At 40.6% G+C, this 13,592-nt stretch overlaps 1 protein-coding gene across 3 annotated transcripts in view; it reads right to left on the bottom strand.

The window, feature by feature from the left end:
• LOC121862159 overlaps positions 1-13,592 on the bottom strand; it is a 21,073-nt gene extending 7,481 nt beyond the window's left edge. For all 3 annotated transcript variants that reach the window (XM_042360237.1, XM_042360251.1, XM_042360242.1), the window contains exons 1-22: positions 13,579-13,592; positions 13,231-13,326; positions 12,647-12,844; positions 12,052-12,314; positions 11,416-11,638; positions 10,636-10,755; positions 9,924-10,032; positions 9,360-9,505; positions 8,717-8,956; positions 8,009-8,185; positions 7,224-7,403; positions 6,466-6,609; positions 5,620-5,804; positions 4,981-5,155; positions 4,602-4,841; positions 3,497-3,676; positions 2,757-2,942; positions 2,345-2,503; positions 1,733-1,941; positions 1,220-1,349; positions 618-771; positions 14-165 (exon numbers count right to left, since the gene is read on the bottom strand). In XM_042360237.1, coding sequence (XP_042216171.1) covers positions 14-165; positions 618-771; positions 1,220-1,349; positions 1,733-1,941; positions 2,345-2,503; positions 2,757-2,942; positions 3,497-3,676; positions 4,602-4,841; positions 4,981-5,155; positions 5,620-5,804; positions 6,466-6,609; positions 7,224-7,403; positions 8,009-8,185; positions 8,717-8,956; positions 9,360-9,505; positions 9,924-10,032; positions 10,636-10,755; positions 11,416-11,638; positions 12,052-12,314; positions 12,647-12,718 — 3,444 coding nt within the window. In that variant the 5' untranslated portion in view covers positions 12,719-12,844; positions 13,231-13,326; positions 13,579-13,592. The remainder of the gene's footprint in view (positions 1-13; positions 166-617; positions 772-1,219; positions 1,350-1,732; positions 1,942-2,344; positions 2,504-2,756; positions 2,943-3,496; positions 3,677-4,601; positions 4,842-4,980; positions 5,156-5,619; positions 5,805-6,465; positions 6,610-7,223; positions 7,404-8,008; positions 8,186-8,716; positions 8,957-9,359; positions 9,506-9,923; positions 10,033-10,635; positions 10,756-11,415; positions 11,639-12,051; positions 12,315-12,646; positions 12,845-13,230; positions 13,327-13,578) is intronic.

The following is a 13,592-nucleotide window of genomic DNA, read 5'->3' as shown; positions in this document are numbered from 1 at the left end:
TGTTTTATCGCACCTGAAGGGTGGCGGCGCGGTTGTGACCATCAACAGTGAAGGCAACTGTTCGTCCATCCACACCCTGCTTGTTGAGTGAGCGAGTATAGTGGAACATCTTGTCCCTGTAGTGGGAATCTGATGTCATCTCATCACACGAGTCACTGGGCTGATCTGTGGGGTAAAATATATTTACTTTTACTTTACTTTTATCCTCTTCACCGCCGATTTCGATTATACTGCAAGTACAGCATAGTAAATCCTTTGATGTAAGGCCCAAGGAAGATTTAAAGAGGCCTGGGATAAATGGATCTGTGACTTACTGATGATCTGCAATGACTGACTGATGAATTAAATAGAGATACTGTATATTTAGAGTTTAATAAGCCTTATTCTCTCAGACAAATGAATATTTTCTTTCAGGAACAATTGAACTATCAACTCATAGGATCAGTCAATATGGCTGAAGATGGCCATGTCTTGGTAAAAATCCGGGATGGTCTGTACTTATACTCAAAACTCTTACAAGAAAAAAGAAAAGATTCTGAAATTTTATGTTTTCTCATGACATGTTCAGGATGACCCTGCATATGTTCTGAGACACATGGTAGCTGTGGGATCCTAACCTGGACATGCCTCCCTTCGCCACCTGTCGAGTCCCTGGCCGAGAAGAGATAATCCATTTATGATGCTCACAACATCTTCAACCTGGCGGAATTTGTAGCCCGAAAGATCTCGTGCTGCTCCAGTGAAGCATCCGGCACCTTGGCACTTAAATAACTGTAAAGAAACACATACACATCTTGACACAATACTATAAAGGTATACCATACATGTTATCAGATAGCAGCAGAACTAATCATATTTTTTATTTCGAAAAGATGTCTATTGTGAGAATCTACAGCTTGGTGAATGTGGTTTACTAATCCTGGTAACTATCATCTTTACCAAAAATCAATGACAGTTAATAGACAAGTATCATGTAAGGAGAAAAATATAACCAAATGTTGGAGTAAGTAAAGAAATGAAAATAGAAGTCAACATATAATTAAATTAGTGAAGGTGATCTTTATCCATATTAACTAAGAAGAATTACTCGAATTTTTAAATTGTGAACCAAGATCCTTAACCAGCATGTAAAGTTGTACCTCTATTAAATTTTTTACCCCAAGTGCTGAAATGCAAGGTAAAGCACAGTATTAGGTCAAACCAGCAGAAATTGCCTCACCTCCGCCCAGAATTCATGAAACCAGGGGTAGGCAGTGTGGTTGGCTAGTGACAGGCCCTTGATATAAGTCTGGAACCCCTGTACAGCACCACTGATCGGCTGCACCACTACCATGCCCAACGCCTCACTCCTAGAAACAGAAATATAGTGTGACAATGGGGCTATTAATGAAGAATTCCTCATAATTAGAATACAGTATTTAACTAATGTCAGGCACTGTGTGGGTGGAGGATATGAGGAAGTGTTTTATCACTCTTGAATGTCTTTTCCCACATGGCACGGGAGAGACAGAATCAAGAATATTTTCAGTACATATCAATTAACATACTTTTTTTTTCTATGAAGACAAAGATAAACCTGGTGAACATCTTATGGCCTTGCTGTAGGTGGGAAAACCATAGCATAACACATCTCCTAAAGCAATTAAAATATAAGCAGTAAGTGAAGAGAGAGTGTGTTGCACCACACCAGGAGAGGACTTGAAAAAACGAAAAAAAAACGAAATTCACTCACTCATGTTGTATGAATGGCAGGGGAGACTCGGCCATAATGAACACAAAATCGCCAGTATGCAAGAGACCTTCTGTACGGAGCCTGGCTGCTGCCTGGAGGAACAGTGCAGCATGGTGTGGCTCCAACAGCAGGACAACTGCCCGGGCACCCTGTTGTGCTGCCTCGGCTAGTTTGCTCCACACACCCATCATGTAGTCTATCTGGTCAACCTGTGAAGGAACAAACACAGTATTGAGTTTTATATGGTTTAATTTTGTTGTATATTTTTATAATTCATAATAAAGTATATTCATCCATTTTACCCTTTTAATTTTAATTTAATCCTTTCTATCTAACTACAGATTAATGTATTTTCAACTGTACTCTACTCAACTGTACTATAGTACTGTATATTCAACTCTACTGAACTGTACTCTACTCAACTCTACTATACTATACTGCACTGTACTGTACTGTACTCCACATACTGCACTATACTTATTGTACTCTACTATACTGCACTCTACTCAACTCTACCATACTATACTGTACTCTACTGCACTGATTGGCCTGTTAGCTCTGCTTAGGCGGTCAGTCACGTCTCTGTTATGCACTGTTGACAAGTTGTATTACCTTGAGAGGCACTGGCTCAGCTACGGCGGCCTTCAGATTGTGGGGTTCTGTTTCTCGCAGGAGGTGTTTGTGGATGTCCCCAGCTGTGCCGCCATCAGAGTACACGACGCTGAATACCTCCCACCTCCAGTACAGCAGTAGGGATGCGATGGCTCCTCCCTGAAGGTGATCATAAGAGCTATTTTACCTATGTAATAATAATATTAATACAATCATAGATAATATTTATACGTAATAATAATAATATTATTAATTGGACAGAACTAATAACATTTAGTAATTCAGCTTGTAAATAGATAAATAGTGAGATGATAAATTAACAGTGAATATCCAAGAAGTAAACAAAAGACAAGGTGACAAACAATGAAGGAAATGAGTGAGTAAGTCTGACCACAGAGTACATGAGCTTTACCACAACATCATTGGGGGGTGCTAGACGTAAGAGCACAGGGAAACGGCGTGTGTTGGAATATGCACTGTTGGAGGCCTGCGTGGCGATGGTGGTGATGCCGTAAGGTTGTGTCACATCTATCACCTGACGCACCTCCTCTCCAGTACCACCAGCGATTAACCCGACGATGTTATTTGAAGACGGCACCTATGGAGGCCATTGGTGGATTGAGTGTACATCATAAACACGGTGAAATGTATCTTAAACCATACCAACCAGGTCATAAGAACATAAGAAAATAAGGAGTCTGCAATAGGCCGGTTGGCCTGTGCATGGCAGCTCCTGTCGAGAGTTACTAGCACTCTCTATCATCCATGAATCTATCTAGCCTCCTTTTGAAACTTTCCAGAGTTCCCGCACTTACTACAAAGTTGCTAAGCTTGTTCCACTCGTCCACCACCCTATTTGTGAACCAGTTTCTTCCTATCTCCCTCCTAAACCTAAACTTATCCAACTTGAATCCGTTGCTCCGAGTGGCGAGTGTCGTCCATATCTAACTGTCTTTTGACTATAAATAAATACAGTGACAGTTGAAATCAAGAATGAGCCACAATGACACATAATGAACCCCAAACCTAACCCAATTTACCTTAAGATTGTTAGGCAAGTTAAATTTAATCTGATGCATTTTTGCTTGCTGTTACATATGAGACAGATCGAGGCCTGTAGCAATCCCCTTGGGAAAACACAGCAAGCCTCACCTTCTTCCTCATCCTCTCAGGAATACGACCAGTGAGGAAGTTGGTCAGGTCCCGCACCACTTTCTCCTTGCTGGTGCAGGCGTCCAGGATGATGGCTCCCAGAGTCACTCCAGGAAGGATCTTAGGGTCGGAGTTGAGACGCTCCAGAGACCATAACAATGCTTCCACACTCTGGATGCCCTGGTGGTGGTGGTCAGAAATATGCAGGTGATAGCAATCATATAAATTCTAGTATCAGTGGCAGTGTTCCTACTTAGTGGGAGATAGAGACCACCTTTCCACTGTGCCTAGAATATGAAGAGTTACTATCATATGATAAACTATGAAATCTGATGCTATCCTTTTCTGAAAGAGATTTAAAGCATTGCAGCCTCTTGACAAAAACATTTACCTAATTATATAAAAAGGTACCCTACTTAATTCCTGTAATTATAGTCTACTACAGGTACCCATCAGATTATTTGGAGGCGGGAGTTTGGCCATCCCTCAGCCTCCGAGTCTTCCTCGAAGCAGGAGTGAGGACTTGACAAAATTAAGAAAGGTGGCAGCTTTCAAGGCTCAATCAAGAATGTTTTGATGTGAAGCTGTATACAGGTACCTATACCTTGTATCATTTTACTCCGCCAGCCTCTCTAAAGTTATTGAGCATGGTATAAAATTTAGGGGATATAATCCTGGAACTTTCCACATCAAAACTGTTCTGTTGTTTCATATTTGTATCACTACTCAAATACCTGAAAAGAATCTGCTAGAGAATACTCTTGATAATGTAGAAATATCAAAACTCTGCAGAGAAAACAACAGATAACAGACCATGGACAATATCAACCACCACAAATTGATGTCCTATATGCTCAGATGCTCAAAAATTCAAATGTCACTTTTGTTCACAAGCTCAGGGTTATGAAAACTCATCTTGTTATAGTGCAGTTTTCTCATAGTGATTTTAGTGCCATTTATGCATCAACTTATGAGTCATGTGTGAAGTGAGAAAGATACACCATACTGGGTATTCTTACATAAGAAGTTAGGGGAAAAAGTTTAAGAGTGAATTTTTAAAAAATATGAATCCAACACCAAAATTCTAATCAACCTTCAGACACACCTTGTCACCATTTAAGCTGCCACACTCAAGTGGTCGGTCACCCTTCTGGTGGACATTGAAGGTCGCCACAACATACAACTTGTCTGGTGAATCGATGAAGACGTAGTCTGTTTCGCGATGGTTACAGGAGCATCCAGTCACACATGAGGAGGGCAGCTGGTCCATGCGGGTGAGGGAGCCATTGTGATACTCCACCATGGCATTCCCGAGGGTGAGTCCACTGTCTACATACCTACCAACCTGGTGGTCATAGAAACTGATACATTATTGACACAACACTGAGCATGACATTAAAAAAAATTTTAGCTAGATATTTGCAGACATATTCCAATTTATGTTTAGGTTAATTTTCCAACAAGAGATTAAACACAATTCTTACCTTCTCATATTTATACTTGACTGGTCTGTGATCCGAGTGTCTCATAAGGCTGTATACCTCAAGTGGGGCATTGCCGTGGAAGTTCTCTGTAAACTGGAAGTACTCGGAGGGTTTGTCCACCCGCGAGACCTCAGTGTTGCGGAGGAACTCGTTGAACACTGTCCTCTGGCGCCACCTGTGTGAGGACAAAACATCAAGTAGGCATTTGTTTTACTGTACTATATTTTTTGGGGGGTTGTACCCTTTATTTGTACTCTTGGTTCTTCTATTCTTTTATTTGTACTTTTGGCAACCTATATTACCCCATTTTTTTTTTTTCTATCAGCAACTCCTGCATTTAAATTGTCCATCATTATCACTTTCTCACTCTCTCTCTCTCTCTCTCTCTCTCTCTCTCTCACAGTAAAGCAATTATCTCTCTTTCTCTCTCTGTCAATAAAGCACTTATCAATCTCTCTACTCATTTCCAAGTGTTTGCATACCTACTATAGCCCAACTTTCTCTCTCTACCTTTGATCCCCTCACTACTGGGACACTGTACACAAGAGGTTAAATCTGATTCATAATATTCTGGGACTGACTTACTGTACAGTATTTAGATTCTTTCCACAAAACAATACAAACTTCTTTATAACTCACTTTGGTAACCCTGGGCACATTGCACCACCATGTTGAGGACAGAGGTGACTTATGAGCTGCGTGAGGGCTGCACCAAAGGAGAAGGTGGCCTGCACGACCCTTGGAGTTGATGGTATTGTTAAGTAGGGCACGACAGGTAGCAGACCAGAATTTGACTCACAATCTGATCCCACACACCCAAACTCCTATAAATACACAATACATTAGGGTAATGGAGATTAGGGAACTGACAATATTTTACATACAATACTAAATAAGATTCATCTGAAAATGACACAACGTCCTGACTCAACACTATAGGCAAGATGGACGGACTCAAGAACTAAACCATCTTAGCACCTCTTATCATCCATACACACAATTTGCAGCTAGTGATGCAAAAATCCAATGAAATTTGATGGATGGGTGGATTCTACAATTCACTTACCTCTTCCACCAGTCAGGATAACTAGTAACACAACATATTCAATAGTTCAGGTTATACAGGTACCACAAATTATTGGGACTGATTATATAAGGTAACAAGTAGACACCTGGCAGTAAACTTTTGCTGATCTTGAAGTATTTAAGGTAACTATGGCAGGCATAACATATGCAGGAATAATGAATGTGAAGTTTTGTATAACAGAATTAGAGCTAAAAGATTCTTGATTATATGAGCCTCAGAACTACCAAGCCACATGGTATACACGAGGATTGGAGTCTCTTAGTACTGGGACACAGACAAGACCTCATTCCTAATGGTTGAGATATGTCAGGTTGTACTATATTAGCTTTAGTAGGACTGGGGTTCATCTCACCAGTCACCAACTACAGTAGTACATACATGACTGCCTCACTACACACCTGTTCCCAGTATTCATTGAACCAGGGGTTTCGGGTGTTCTTCTCAGGGGTGAGGAGTCGGTAGTGTGCTATGAAGTCCCTCACATCCTGTTGTCCATCTTTCAGTACCAAAGCTCCTCCGAGTTCAGCATCAAATTCACGTAACTGAAATATTATTTACTATGAATTTATGCTACATTTTCATTAATAATTGGTCACCAGACAAACTGAACAATTCACTTGATGTCTAGAACATAACCCTCATTCATCTAAATAGAGTACAGAAAAGTTATTAACCCAACAATGGTTAATCTCTAAAAACTTCTGTGTTTCTTTCATCCTTCAAAGACACTGTAGTTCGTTTTATTCGTATAACAACTTACAGTAGATAAGTAACTGGCCCTTTGATCCTGAGACTCTTAAGTCTAATATTCTCTTTGGGTCTTCCATCTCGGCATTAATGAAAAACCTTGAGAGTTACACAGAGTAAATCAATATACCGACATCCTTTATTCAGAGTTACTCCATACCTACTAAATCAAGCACTCTGTATTTCTAGTTGTGCTAGCTGCTCTATAAATGATGTTCACTGTATGAGTACTGTACCTGATAATTGTTTTACTCAGGAGTTTAATATACTGGACAGTACCATATTTAAATTAAGTTCTTCAGTAAGAATTTGACTGTTGGATTCTTTCTATGAACACAAAGGAAAACAAGCATAATTTTAAGAACATTGAATATTACTGTACAGTACTCATAATTCCCAGGACACATACCCTCTCCTTGTGGTCACCCCAGATAGAAGGACCCAGGAAGACAAGCTGGTGTTTGAGTAAGCGATGAGACAGCACAGCCCTCTGGACGGCAGCCAGGAGATCCTTCGTGTCATCCACCGTCAAGAAGAGGACAACTGCACGTGCACCAGTCACTGCCTTGTCCGTCAACTGCTCCACAAGCTATGAAACATACATTTTTCAGTTGTATTAATCAACTCTATAAATACCTTTATTATCATCTTTAACTGCCTTACCAGACATCTAGGTAATACTACAACATGTAATAAACTCCTCAGGATTAAAAGATGAATTAGTAAATCTCCACCATTGTTCCTTCAGACAAACATGTTATGGTATATGTCCAGTGATATTAATTACAGTATTAATTTCTAAGTCTTCCCTTACGTTTACCTCCACAAATCAATTTATATATACGATTCAGTACTTGTTTAAACAAGTTTTGCCACATGTATCTAAAACCTCCTATTTTACTTTAATGGTCACATTTTCTGTTATGAGCAGCAGAGTTCACTTATGACCTGTGGGATGCCATAGACGTCAAGTTAATTACCGTAACCATGCAATAAATTTTGGTTATTTATTGCCATCCTCCTACTCAAGAATGTGCCTCTAACCTCCACCCCAACAATTAGCAGTTACATACCAGCTGAGTAAGTCCCATTTGTCAGTCAATAAAGACACACAAAATGATCCTGGTTGAGCTGACTCCAATAATGAAATTCTTATTAATAGATACCCCTGATTAGAAGCATTCATTAAGTTACCTGGTCAGCGAGGGTGACCATGGCTGTGGGTTCAAGGGGAGCCATCTTGAAATCTTGGGCAAGGCAGATCCGAGATGCCTGGGCTACCGTCCTGAAGGCCTCGGCCCCGGCCACACTCTCAAAATCCTCCGTAGACACCACGAGTGACACATAGTCCCACCCGAGGAACCGCAGCATCTGGTGAGGGAATTAAAGTTATATACACAGTTTATTCTGAATCCAAATACTGTACCGAATGAAAGAAATCAATGGACAGTACAGTACTCAGAAAAAGTTGACGAGATGGTGTTACTTTTTGCAATAATTCAAATACAGTACATTACAGGGTATATTGTAAATAAAATCCCTTCCTTACTGCCCGACCTTAAGCAAAAACTCGAGCAAGTCTGAGGAAAATTCTCTGACAGTATAAGGAGGACTTGATTAAACAAACTATAGACCTTGATGTAAGACACAAAGATTGAAATACAGACAGTGTGTTGGTGAAGACAGTAAATCATACTACCTGCACACTCCTGTCAACTGCTGTTACACATCCACCATTGCTACACTTCCTAAATATCTTAACTCCTCTCTTGTGCAACTCAACATCATGATGAACCCTCAGTTGCATAACACAGTCTCAGGTCTGTATCACACCACAAATGTATCTGCTGGACTACATAGCTCAGGAAACCTCTGTTGTACTATAGTCATTATCTACTATACCTGGACCATCGCCTCGGCCTCCATGTTGACAGGGGGACTCATCTGCAAGGCGTAGGGCGAGTGTGCCTGTGATGGACCCATGTTGATGGAGGTGATGTTGAGGGAGGAGAGCATCTCGCCCGTCACCCTGGCCGTCTCTGGGTCGAGTGAGGTGATGAAGATCTGGACGTCGTTAATGTCGACATTGATCCCAGGCAGCGAGCTCTTCACCAGGCTTGTCACTTGGTTCATGGTCCGGATCTGTTGGTGAAAGAAGCTAGGTATTGTGAATCATGATTTACCACAATTGTTATTCCTGGTTATGTTGTAGAGTCCTACAGTCTTTCATCAACAAATCAGCCTTCTTTTGTTTTTAAGTGAGGACCTGGAAAAGAAGTTTGTGAGGAAATCACCATTAAGGGAATAGATGACAAAAATTCATTATTCAAGTTTTATGACTCTTACATTGCTCTAATTTTACTACAGTATATTGGAAATAATAGCTCATATATATCTTTTAATTTATAAGATGCAACAACTGTAAACTTTAATACAACTAGAACAAGAGAGAGACCAGCTTACAAAAACAAAAGACTGCAATATCACAACCAGCTGGTCAAACTTGAGAAGGCTGATGTCTGTTAACCACAGTGAATGTACTCACTCTAGAGCCACAGGTGTCCAGAACCACAGCACCGAGGGTGGTGGCTGGCAACAACTTTTGGTGCTGGTTGATCTGGTCCACCGCCCACAGGAAGGCTTCCACCTCCTGCATCGTCTCCCCGTTGATGATGTCACTACAGTCTGTTCCTGAGAAATGCACCAAGAAATAATTAATCCTGTACTGTAGCAATATGTTCCTCGATCTGTCAACTAATTTATCATTTTCAACAACTCACAAAGTATATAAAAGCAAATTTTCTACAACTATAAGGTTTATTGACACTCTATATCCATGATGTTTTCTCCCATTACAGAATATGATGACCCAAGTTGAGCCTTCACCACTCCCCCCCAAAAATTCATGACATACTGGTATATCATATTTTTACAGCATCTCAATTTCTCCTACCTCAGTGGCAGAGGATATGAAAACAAAAATGAAGATGATAGAGGTAAAGAAGATGGAGATTCAACAACTAAAAAGGTAAAGACACAAGAGGAGGTTGAGATGCAGGGAACAGGAAGAATCTTTGGCAGCAGAGGATGGGTGGGCTGGGTGTCTTACCATCAGGAGAGGGTCGGTGCATAGGGAAGAGAGCAGCAACAATTATGTGGTCTGGTGATGGCAGGAACACATGTTTTTCTGCTTCCACAGACAGTGACACGTTACCATCCTGCTTAGAGCATCTAGGTATTAGACTACACAGAATTTATATTGATTTTTTGTATGAGTTATGGGAGAAGTGTGAAGCAAGAGGACTTTTATTCATATAACTGCATATAACTGGTCCTAACTTTTAATGCACGCCAGTTTGTCCAAGTGACCCCAAAATAAATCAGTTTCCTTCCCTACCTAAGGACAATGTTTAAGTGGATTTTTACAATAAATACTGTATTGAATTAAAAACTCCACTTATCACGCAAAAGCTAGAAGCCATCTTGTCTAATGTTAAATAGGTTAAGTCTAGCTTGTCCATTGAAATTTGTCTACAGAAGATATCATCATTCAATATTTGAGGTTCTCACAGACAGTACACATAAGTCCTTCAGGTATTTAGAGACATATGCTACATTTTGTCTCTTTAGGACACCAGAGTGTTATTTGCTGTGGCATGTGCTGAGCTACAGTATACAGCTTTTAGATTAAATTGTACTTATTTTGAATAAACAGTATTTTAAATTAAACCTCAATAAAATACAATTCAGTTGTCCTCACAATAGTACAGAATGTGATATTTGCTGATAGGTGAAGCCCTCAGACACCCTGACCTGCCCACCTCATTCTCGGTGCTGGATACGGTGAGGCAGGTGCCGCAAGAACCCCGCGGACAACCCACTTCCTCCAGAACCAGGGAGTCATCTGTCATCCGCAACGTTGAATTCTCCACCACCATACTCTGCCGGGACAAGAACAGTTAGCATAAATACCAGAAATATTGAAAAACATTCATTTCAATTGGTGAAATATGTTGAGGGCAAAACAGTATACAAGTATTAAAACTAAAACGAAAAAATACCGATTATTCAATTTGTTGGAGATCTTAGTGTGTTTACATTTCAAGTTCAATCGAAAACGACTTTGATCTGTTCAAGTTGCCACATTCATAAGATGCCCATATGGATGATGACATACACCCAAGTAAAAGTAAGGTAAAAGTACACTCGGAAGGCATTCCTACGTCCTCACCTCCAGCCTTCAGTAAACAGAGAGCAATTAACTAAAAATTACCGACTCAAAATGAACCCATAATGAAGGTAATACTGAGCAAAACTGTGAACCACTTATGCTTCTATGTAGTAAATAAGTTACCTGAAACTGTGTTTAACTGCATAACTCTCAAGGACATATTTACTGGATGAAGGTCCAGCACTATACTGCCACATAATCATTATACCACCACCTGGATCACACCCCTCCAATGTACACACCCACTGGATCACACACCTCCCTACATATACACCTGCTGGATCACACACCTCCCAACATACACACCTGCTGGATCACACACCTCCCAACATACACACCTGCTGGATCACACACCCCCCAACATACACACCTGCTGGATAGTGACGCTAGAGTTGCCAGGGTCAGTGATGATGGTGTAGAGACCAAGGGCTGCGTTAGAGAGCTTCCCTGTTCGGTCGTTCCTCCGCTTGCCGCCCTTCAGGTTCATCACACTCCGAGAACCTGGGCCATCATGCAGGAACCTGAGGGGCGTTAAGTAATCTGCCAATAGCTCCTTTCTTCCCATATCCTGCAAGGCATCACACACTCCACGCCTGTAGAAATGAAGATCCTTTTATTAGTCATTGGCAAGTGATATGTATCATTCAAAATAGTAATAAAAATGAAATGTTCACAAGATCTCTCACCGTAAAAGTGGATATTTTAACAAGAAAAGAGTTTTACTAAAATATGTAAAAAGTGTTTGGTCATTCACTGTACAGTACAGGCTGCACTGCACCATTGTACAAGTCCATCACAGGTAAGTCAGCCATTTATTTTCTAATTAAAAAATATTTAAAGTATGTTACAGACTTTGTCTTATTATCTTCTACACTTTAGAGTTTTTTGTGTAATTACTGGGAACAGAAAAATTGTGGACAGACAGATGTGCCGGACATAGGGCAAACAATCATGCTGTTCTTCCAGTTTGTCAGGCAAGTTTTTATAATGACAATTATTGCCTCACCTGTTCCGACATTTCAACCTCCAAGCATTCTTCATGGCCGTGAAGAAGGTAAACAAGCCGTGGATGGCAGGAAGAACAGCTCTGGTCCTGGCCAAGACGTCCAGGTCGTCATCCCGCATGCGAAAGGAGCGGCAGATGGGCAACTGTTTTGGTGGAGTGCCGTCACTGCTGCTGGTGTCTTCAGTAGGAATTGGCAAACCATCCAGCTGGCAACCCTTCTCCTGCTGCAGGTAGCCTAACACCCATTCATTCTCTGCTGTGGGCTGTGGACAACAAACCACTGTTACGGCAGAGCCATAGCTGAGAAGGACTTTCCTACCTGGAACCTAACCATTCTTAACCTAACCTAACCTTAAAAACAAATGTATTGGTAAAGATTCCATCCAAAAATAAGAAGATAAAATTGTGGAGCAAAACTGAACCTTTATGACTGGATGAATTAGCTTTAAGTAAGAAGCATTCTCTTCCCTATAACACTTCAGTGAATTCTAGACAAAAGCATCAGTCCTGATAGTCCAAATCCTCATTAATTTGTGAGACAACAATAGGTACTAAATCTGGCAGGATAGTGACCACCATTACTTCCTCAACATACCTCGAGCTTCACATCCTGTAATGTTTTCCAGTGATTTTCAAACTCTTGAAGAACCGGAGGAGAGTTAGACATGACGAACAGACCTCTGGTGAGCCGGGCCACCTCACGCACCAGGTCCAGCTCATTATCTGGTAGGTCGGAGAGCAGCCAGTACACCCTGCGCGTTTGGGAGCTCTCTGCTTTGATAGTCGACAACAGCTGTAACCAGATTAAATGGTGTTATGAAGATGAAGAGATGTGATATTTACAGAATTTTGAGCTGATTCTATGAGGTCCAAATCCTATCCAATGTATCAGAGACAACAATTAAGAGTGGATGACACAGTTAAATAATATTATAAGTTTGATCTATGCTGCTGTTGTAAATAAAACTGATTTGACCATTATATTTTACTGTATTTGTCACCTCTACTTATATACAATTTGTGAAATACAACTGTAATGTATCACTAACTTCTGTAATCAACCTCTAAACTTACGTACAATTCATGGAATAAATCTTTACCCCCAATAAGACTGTATCTCTGTATCAAACTGTATAAACTGCATTAGACTGAAAGAACAACAATAAGAATCCAGTCTACCTGAGAGAGGGTACTGCCGCTGGCCACCACTACCACGCCTGACACTCGACCGTCACTCAGCGCTAAATGCACCAGGTTCCTGAATTTTAACTCAACCTGGACGTAAAATAAACAAAAATTTTCAGGACTTATAATCTTATTAGTGAAAATACAGAATTTGGGTCATAATGGCAAACAAGCAAATGTCAATGAATAAAAAGGATTTGAATGTTAATACTTTAAAGTCAACAAGACAAAACTTAGGTTAGATTTGGGTCTATTAGGACTGGGGATCCATTAGAAGTGAGCCAAGAACTGGAACCCATTAGAACTGAGACCCAATAGAACTGGCACTTCTGAGGATCAAACCTGTGATGACTGCT

This window comes from Homarus americanus, unplaced genomic scaffold (genome assembly GCF_018991925.1).
Source record: "Homarus americanus isolate GMGI-L3 unplaced genomic scaffold, GMGI_Hamer_2.0 scaffold40248, whole genome shotgun sequence".
Lineage (NCBI taxonomy): Eukaryota > Metazoa > Arthropoda > Malacostraca > Decapoda > Nephropidae > Homarus > Homarus americanus.
Note: the sequence above shows the minus strand (reverse complement) of the source record. Positions and strands in the feature narration are given on the sequence as shown.